The sequence below is a fragment of the Hibiscus syriacus genome, unplaced genomic scaffold, assembly GCF_006381635.1.
Source record: "Hibiscus syriacus cultivar Baekdansim isolate YM2019G1 unplaced genomic scaffold, ASM638163v2 tig00109978_pilon, whole genome shotgun sequence".
Taxonomy (NCBI): Eukaryota; Viridiplantae; Streptophyta; class Magnoliopsida; order Malvales; family Malvaceae; genus Hibiscus; species Hibiscus syriacus.
Window position 1 is genome coordinate 602,685 of NW_024062545.1, and position 8,507 is coordinate 611,191.

At 33.7% G+C, this 8,507-nt stretch overlaps 2 protein-coding genes and 1 non-coding gene across 3 annotated transcripts; 2 read left to right on the top strand and 1 right to left on the bottom strand.

Moving 5' to 3' along the window:
• Positions 1–2,015: 2,015 nt before the first annotated feature.
• LOC120211609 lies at positions 2,016–2,960 on the bottom strand. The gene is made up of 3 exons (XM_039210106.1): positions 2,787–2,960; positions 2,699–2,732; positions 2,016–2,600 (listed from the first exon to the last, which is right to left on the bottom strand). Exons 1-3 carry the CDS (start codon positions 2,882–2,884, stop codon positions 2,397–2,399), a joined length of 336 nt encoding a protein of 111 aa, XP_039066037.1. The 5' UTR covers positions 2,885–2,960; the 3' UTR covers positions 2,016–2,396.
• An 843-nt stretch (positions 2,961–3,803) lies between these two features.
• TRNAP-AGG lies at positions 3,804–3,875 on the top strand. Its single transcript has one exon. It is a non-coding gene; the product is annotated as a tRNA-Pro (tRNA).
• A 536-nt stretch (positions 3,876–4,411) lies between these two features.
• On the top strand, positions 4,412–7,274 carry LOC120211651 (syntaxin-71-like). The gene is made up of 9 exons (XM_039210149.1): positions 4,412–4,741; positions 4,924–5,049; positions 5,287–5,452; positions 6,129–6,214; positions 6,350–6,418; positions 6,529–6,573; positions 6,662–6,724; positions 6,821–6,897; positions 7,162–7,274. The coding sequence occupies exons 1-9, from the start codon at positions 4,586–4,588 to the stop codon at positions 7,175–7,177; spliced, it is 804 nt and encodes a 267-aa protein (XP_039066080.1). The 5' UTR covers positions 4,412–4,585; the 3' UTR covers positions 7,178–7,274.
• The last annotated feature ends 1,233 nt before the right edge of the window (positions 7,275–8,507 follow it).

Here is an 8,507-nt window from a genome sequence, read left to right on the forward strand (position 1 = left end):
TATTTTAGTTGAAATTATCCGTTTTTAACGATATTGGTCTCAATTAACCACATTTTCTCCTTAAACCATGCTTAGAGAAACACATAAAGGGCAAATTTGAGCAAAAGGTAGAGATTAAACAATTTGATTTTGAACATGAAACTAATACACAAGAAATTAAAATATATGACATGGTTATTAGACACAAACAATGACATTGACAAGTTCGGGTCTATGTACCAATTCCATAAATCAAGGAGTAGGGTCGTGAATAAGTCGAGTTAAGCTCGATTATTATTGAGCTTGACTCGACTTGAAAAGTTTAAAGTTAAGTTTGACTCGACTCGTATGCTCTCGAGCTTAAAATTGACTCAAATTTAAAATAAAAAATTGAAGCTCAACTTGAAAGCTCACGAGCTACTTAATATACAACTTGAAAGCCCACGACCTACTTGATACCTGACTTGAAAACTCATGAGCTTAAAATTGTCAAGCTTGAATCAAACTTGAAATTAAAAATTGAAGTTTGATTCGAGTTAAAAAAATCTTGAATTCAAAACATTCTTAGCCTTAGCTCAATTGAAGCTTAAACTCGAACTTTAAGTACATGAAAATATTATATTATATTTTTTAAGGAAAAATATAAATATTAGTATTATTAAATAATTTAATTTAAAAAATAAAAAATAAAATATTATTTTTTGAGTTACTCAATAGTTTTTCAAGTTAGATATTAAGTAACTCACTTCGACTAATTAAAAATTCGAGTTAAATTTAAATTTGAATCAATTCTATTCGATTTAAGTATTAACTGAATTTTAATCAAATTAAAACTAAATAATTCGTAGTCTCTCTTATCTCGAAGCAAGGAGTCGACTAAGAAGACAAAAAAACAAAAACATCCCACGGGATGAATTTATTTGCAGTCAATAGAGCAATCAATTGGTTTCCAAGACTACCATGAACCGGGATGGGACTGCGCTGCCGAAGCAAAAAGTGTAAAATGATATGGAACAAGGGAATGTTTGATTTAACACTGCACAACAAAACAATAATGATGAAAGGAATTATGTAAACAAAAAAAAAGTATACATTTCTTAAAATTCCTCCTTTTAACATTTAATTAATAGCCACTCTAGCCGGTATCTTTTTCTTAAAATACTTTAATTTCTAATATCTTATTTTAGGTCAAAATGACATTTGATTAGATAAAAACCTTTTTAGTTGAGTAATAATCAATATTTATCACTGAAGTGGCAAATCCCATGTGTCCAAAATCTGATATGGCATTGTCATGTGTAAATAAAAGATGATATATCACATGTTACGTGTCCAAAATGATGATATTATATATGACACATGTCCAATCATCACTTTAGACATGTGACATACTATATTATCACTTGTACACGTGGTAATGCTATGTTAATACTTTGGACATGTGACATGTACCACGCCATCATTTTGAAAATGTGACCTGTCAAGTCAGTATTTTGGACATAAGTTATAAACAATGTAATTACTTTAGACACGTGACATGTGCTATATCATCATTTATATACATATAAAAATATCACATCAGCACTTTGAACACATAAAATTTATCACGTCGACAATATGCATTGACGGTTAATCAATTAACAGTTTTAACCAACAAATGAGTAAAAAATTACTATAACATTCTATCATATGTTAAAACATGAGACTTAACTAATGAACATCGGACCTCATAAAAAAAGAACGATCATATGTGCATGGGTATGGAGGGCTAATGATGCCAATGAACAAATGATTGTTGCGACTATCACAAACATCAAATGCAGACAACTTGGGAATAATTTGGATGGAACGCTACAAATGGCTGTTGTTAGAAGCCACCTTTGTTTTTCTCAATTCTATCTCAAAGGACAACATGGTCGGACCGTCCATGTCAGATCATCTTCCTTTTTTGTGTGCCTTATCGTTTCAGCAAACTCGGATGCCTTAATATAACAAAACAAAAAGATGCTTACTTCCATTAACATGTAGTTAAAAAATGGTGACAGAAAGAGCATTTGGTTCATCTTTATGCTTATATTACAGACACTTTTTTTTTTATAGTTGCAGCCATAGGTATAGTACTGGTTTTTTGTTCACTATTATTCCTGCTGAACTACAGATGCAACAGTTCTAGCCCAAAACTTGAGATGTTTCTTCATATCAGCAACCGCAGAGACCCTTGGTACTCTTTGATTCAGCAATGGAGAATCGGGTCTTTTAATCAGCCAAGCCTCTGAAAAATATGGTCTTATAACAACTCTCTTCTTCTCTTCTTGTCCAATATCATCACCGCCGGTAATATTCACTTCAGTACTTTTTCATTCTTTTAGTACTGAGAAATCCAAGCCTGACAGGGACAACACGGATCATTGTCGGGTTCAAGTGTTCTTTCGTGAATATAAATCCACGAATCCTTTCACTTCTAGTTCCAAATCTTTCAAGCTCCTAAAACTCGTGGATTTTCGCAGTTTGCATTGATTATTCATCCTCTTATCACGTTTTTGAGCTGGAGGCGATGATGATGATGAAGAATGTGAACGACTATGATTCCTTTTTCTTGATCTTTTCTTCACTTGTTCTTCCTATAGAATTGATCACCGTGAAAACAATAGCAAAAATGAACAAATTAAAGAAGAAGAAAAATATGTTCAAAGGTTGTTGAGGAGCATCGGTTATTTACCGGTGCTGGTTCTTGTTGGTCTGCAACAGATGATAAAGAGAGGCTAGACAATGATGAGCTTGTAGTAGTGGTAGACTCTGAGTAGGGTTGCTTTGGTTCAAGCTGGTTTTCTGGGAAAAGAATATTCTGTTGGAACCAAAGGCGATCCATGGCTGCAATGAGACATAAAGAGAAGTTATTAGCCATTGAGAGGGGGACAATGGAGAGTGGAGAAAGGGTAATTTAAAAAGGGAAAAAAATCAGAGAATCGATCATCGTGCATGGTGTGAATTAAGTGGCCCTTGGTTCCATCCATGATGTGGATACTATTTGCTGCATTCATGTCAATTTATATGGCATAATAGTGGACCTCTCAAAGGGACAAAACCAATCAAGAACAAGCAAGTGGCATAAACACTCAGAATTCATGACGCCCCTTTGTCCAAATCATACATGAAAGATATATATCTGCTTTTTAGTTGAGGCTATCCAATCTGGGGGAGTAAATGTATTTGTTGCAAGTATTCAGAGAAGTACAAACTATAGATTTACTGTGATTAAGTTAACTATTGCACATCTCAATCGAATCATGGACAGGAGTATGATGAATCAGCAAGTGATATGGGAGGAATATGCCTATGTTACATTAACGTCTCTTTAAACCACTGCAATATGATATCTGCTTTATGTTAGCATGGAGGTTTTATTTATATATATGGGAAAGAGGAAAGTTTGAACTGACTTACGGTGGTGAGATTTTAAATTCCTTTGTATTTTAGGTATTTTCTTTGTATTTTATATAAAATATCTAATTTCTCATCCCTTTAAAATTTTAATATAATATTTTAACTTTGCACTTTAACATAAAATTTTGTGTTCGTCCCCGGTGGTGAGGAGTTGGAGATGAAAAGCAGGTAAACAGCGTAGAAGACTGGGAATGCATATGTAATTTTTAGGTCTGAGATGCAAAGAAGACAGTGGCAAGTGCATCAAATATTAGTCCCTGCCTTGCTCAGATTTGTTGAGATTTCAATTACTGAATCAAAATATATTTTATTAATTTCCAACTACGCGATAGAAAATATTTATTATTTTATTTGTATATTTATGATTTTGAGGGCAACAAGGGCATTTGGTCTAGTGGTATGATTCTCGCTTAGGGTGCGAGAGGTCCCGAGTTCAATTCTCGGAATGCCTCTTCTACTTTGATTTTGGAGTAATCTTCTTCATTTTGGGATTCATTTCTCATTTTGTTTGATATTCCTATTATTCTTCCAATTAAATATTAAAATTTAAAATTTATATCAAACAAATTAAATAAGATATTATAACATTCTTTTTAGTATAATCACCAGTATCCACGTTATTGATCGATAAATTATGTGATTCGAACCTCTGACCTTACTTAAGAAATCTAATGTCTTATCTCACTAGATAGTTAGTTGTTAATATATATTACAATACTTTCAATAAGATGTAAAGTAATATTATATATTGATAATTTTATTATCAAATATAATTTTATATTTCGTGAACCAAACAACTTTAAGGGATTTGGGAAGTTTGATTATATTAGAGTTCAATTTTAGGTTAATCTTTAAGACAAATATGCAACTATACGTGCCAAATTGGAATCGATTTTTCTTTAAGCATGAAAGTGAGAAAAATGAATAATTAGAAGACTAAATGAATATTTAACCCAAATCAGAAAATAAGTTGATCCGTGGTCTGTTGTGCTCCTGTTTTTGAAATCAATTATTCTTTGAATCTGGAATTGTTTCCGTGGACGGCGGGGGGAAACAAACCGAAACGAAGAAAATCAAACTCTCTCTTTCTCTGTTTATTTTCCGCTCAATTTCTTTCCAATACAAACCTCTACATTGCTTGATCTGTGAAGTAAAAGAAAAGATGAGTGTGATCGATATATTGACAAGGGTAGATGTGATCTGCAAGAAGTACGACAGGTACGACGTCGAAAAGCAGCGAGAACAAAATGTCTCCGGCGATGATGCTTTTGCCCGCGCATACGCCTCCATCGAAGCCGCCATTGAGGCCGCTCTTGAGGTAGCTCCGATCTAATCTAATGCTTTATTCTTATATTTGTTGATATTGTTAGGTTTAAGCTTGTTCTACGAGTAGGTTTTAGATTTAAAGAGTCTGTCTTTGTCTGCTTACTTGACCTTTGTTTCGTAAGAATTAGGGTTTTATGCCTTCGATTTGAGTTCTGTTTGTTTGTTTTGATTTAGAAAGCGGAACTCTCTTCCAAGGAGAAAAGCAAGGCATCTGCTGTTGCAGTGAATGCTGAGATTCGTCGAACCAAGGCTCGATTGCTTGAGGAGGTCCCTAAGCTGCAGAGATTGGCTGTTAAGAAGGTTAACTTTTTCTCTTTCAAATTTCCCAAATTGTTTAACAATTTATTGTAAATGTGAGCTCGTTTACCTGTTGATAGATTGGTAATGTTGTTCAAGCAAACAGAATCGACTTTTTTTAATAATGTATTTTGTATTTTGTTTTTCCTTGTTTAGGGGGTATTTGGAATGTACTATTGTGGACTTGCGAGTTGACTAGTTTGGACTTTCATTGTGATAGATTTTGAAATTCATTTACAGGTCAAAGGGATTTCAACTGAAGAGATGGCTGCCCGTAATGATCTGGTCCTTGCATTGCCAGACAGGATTCAAGCTATACCTGATGGAACTGCTGCCCCTAAACAAACTGGAGGCTGGATGTCTTCAGCCCCTTCAGCTTCTCGTACTGCCATTAAGTTTGATTCAGGTGATCTTTAACTCCATTGAAATTGCTTGTTGAGTTTATTGAAAATGTATATAGGTAGGCTCCATGTTTAGCTCTTTACTTACCTGTTCGAACTTGCCAATCTTTTTTTGTACCATTTTGACTGAAACTGAACACTTTATATGCTGTTATATTTTTCTCCTTATGCCTTTTGTTTTTGGGGAGGGTAGGTAGGGTGGAGTGGTTTGGCTTATTTGGTGGTGCCTTCCGTGATGATTGAGGAACATTGTTTTGTCTTTTAATTAGCTGATGCTAACATAAGATGAAAAGTTGGGGAAAATGGATCAAGAACAAGATTTGATTTGAATATAAAAGAGAAGAATTTGGAAGATAAAAATGGTGAAATAGAAATTAAGAGGAGGAACTCAACAGATTTGGAAAGAGGGAATGAGCATTTGATTCGAATATATTTAAAACTATTGTACTTCAATTTTTATATCTATGAGAATAATTAGAGGAGGCTGCTTAGCTTATGCTTGTATCCGTAAAATTACGGCTCATTATTCTTTTTCGCCATCTGACTGTTTCTGGTGAGAAATTCTCAATCTCATAGTTCATAATGCTTGGCTAATCAGTTATTCTAAAAATCTCTTGAACTTTTGTCTGGAACATCATTTTTTTTCGTTTTGCTGTACTTACATATTCATATTGGTCTTAGATGGACAATTTGACGATGAATACTTTCAAGAATCTGAACAGTCAAGTCAATTCAGGCAGGAGTATGAAATGCGGAGAATCAAGCAGGCATGACAAACATGTTTGGTCCCTATTTTTTATGAGCATCTTTTCCTATTTGAAGGAAGCTTGTTTGACTTTTAACTGCATTCACCACATTTCTTAAACTATGGTTTACATTTTGTTCTTTTGACCTCCATACAGGACCAAGGTTTGGATATGATTTCAGAAGGTTTGGATACTTTAAAGAACATGGCTCATGATATGAATGAGGTAAAGTTGACTTGATCTTCATTTATGAGTATGAATATTTGTTATCTTGTACTTTTTGTCAGTTTATTGTAATAGTCATGCTGGATAATAGCATCCTATGGTATCTGCAGGAATTAGATAGGCAAGTTCCTTTGATGGATGAAATTGACACCAAGGTAACATTATGACCATCATCTTGTTGTACATTATAGGAACTGCTTATAAGAATACAAATTTACAATTAAATTCTTTACACATTTATAGGTGGACAAGGCCGCTTCTGACCTTAAGAACACCAATGTTAGACTCAAAGATACTGTCACCCAGGTGATTGATTATAACTTCAATAATTGTAGATTCTCATCCATTTCAGCTTTCTTTTCTCCTTTTCTGTATGTAACATAAGTTATTGGTTTGTTCCAGTTGAGGTCGAGCCGAAATTTCTGTATTGATATCATATTGTTGTGCATAGTTCTGGGAATTGCTGCCTATTTATACAAGTAAGATTCTTTCTCATGCCTTTTATTTTAGAAAGCTCCCATCTAATACTAACTGAAAACTGTATCCTGTATTATAGATATACATACAATTTCATTTTAGTGGAACTTGCTATATAGCAAGTTCAGTTTTTTTTTTATGATGACGTTGGATTTTTTTAATAATGATTTAGGGAGCACTCCATTGATGGATTAACTAATATGATCTCATTTTTCTTTTTCTTTTTTTATCATTGAGATTTACCTTTAATTGTTCTTTATTTGCAGTGTTCTGAAGAAGTGAAGCGATAAAGGATTAATCTGTGTTTCCCGTGTTTGTTGTCGTCTTTCATTTGGTGGGTTTGTTTTCATGCTTGATCTTGTATTTGATTCGATTCATTTGTGGGAGTCATTGTTCACACTGGAAAAACGTGAGTTCATCTATTGACACAAAGTTCAAGAGAACCTAAATGTTTGTATATCATGGAGCTTCCAAAGATTTTATTAACATTTGTTTAAGGAGAGACTTCTGCCTTCATTTCTCTTCTTTAAATACATTGCTAAAAAATCCATCATCACTCCATATGCAGAGAATTTCAGATTGTAATTGATCAAATCTCTTGAAGACAGAAGTTGTGTTGCCTAGACAGATAGACAAATGCCTCTGAAACCAATTTCGGAATGGAGATGGAGGTAAAGTAAAATGAGGAACAAATAGTTGATTGGTATACTTAAAGTGGCAGCACTGTACAGATGAATGGGAAATAACCGTAATCAAGTATTGAAACAAAATTATTTTGGTATTTAGGGTAAAGAGATTTTGTGGAGATGAAAATGAAATCTGCAAATTCTTGTCATCAGAAATGGCTTCCTGGACTGATGTGGAGTATTTATCACTGCTTTGGAAGCTAATGCTTGAGATTGTATCAAAGCAAGGAAGGTCTTGAGATATAAAATGTAGGGTAACATAGGGAAGTCATTGAATATATAGCTTTTGGTTATTTCAACATTCGAAGGCCATTGGGATTTGGGACATAACAGCTATGTGGTTCTTGATTTGTAATGTTTCTTTTCCCAACTGTTCCATTTTATGTTGGTCTTTTGCCTCACTCTACAAGGACCCAATCATCAAACTGTATAAACATAACAAAAATCAGCATCTTTTGTCATCGTTGGAGGCGACTAGTTTAGATGAATTATTACAGAGGTTATTGACCCTTTATTCGGTGCAGGCACATTTTGATCATTTTTGGAATGTGCTTTAGACGCTACATCCGCTGAGACAAAGGCTGTGTTGGTTGCTTTTCAATTTGCCAAGGACAAAGGATTCTGCTCCATTACTATAGAGTCCGATTCTTATCGTATTGTTTCTAAACTTAGCAGGCATCATGTGCATTTATCTTTGCATGGTTCATTTTGGGTAAAAAGTCTTCTATTTTAGAACATTGATTATTTGTTGACTAACAATTTACATCTACATAGGGTCTTTCTACCACAAAATGAAACTTGGGTGATCAGAATGTTTTTCTTAAAATAGGGTAAACTATCCATTTAATACTTATATTATTATTTTTGTTCCATTTTGGTACCTAAAGTTTATTTTTTTATATCATACCTAACGTTTAGTTTATGTT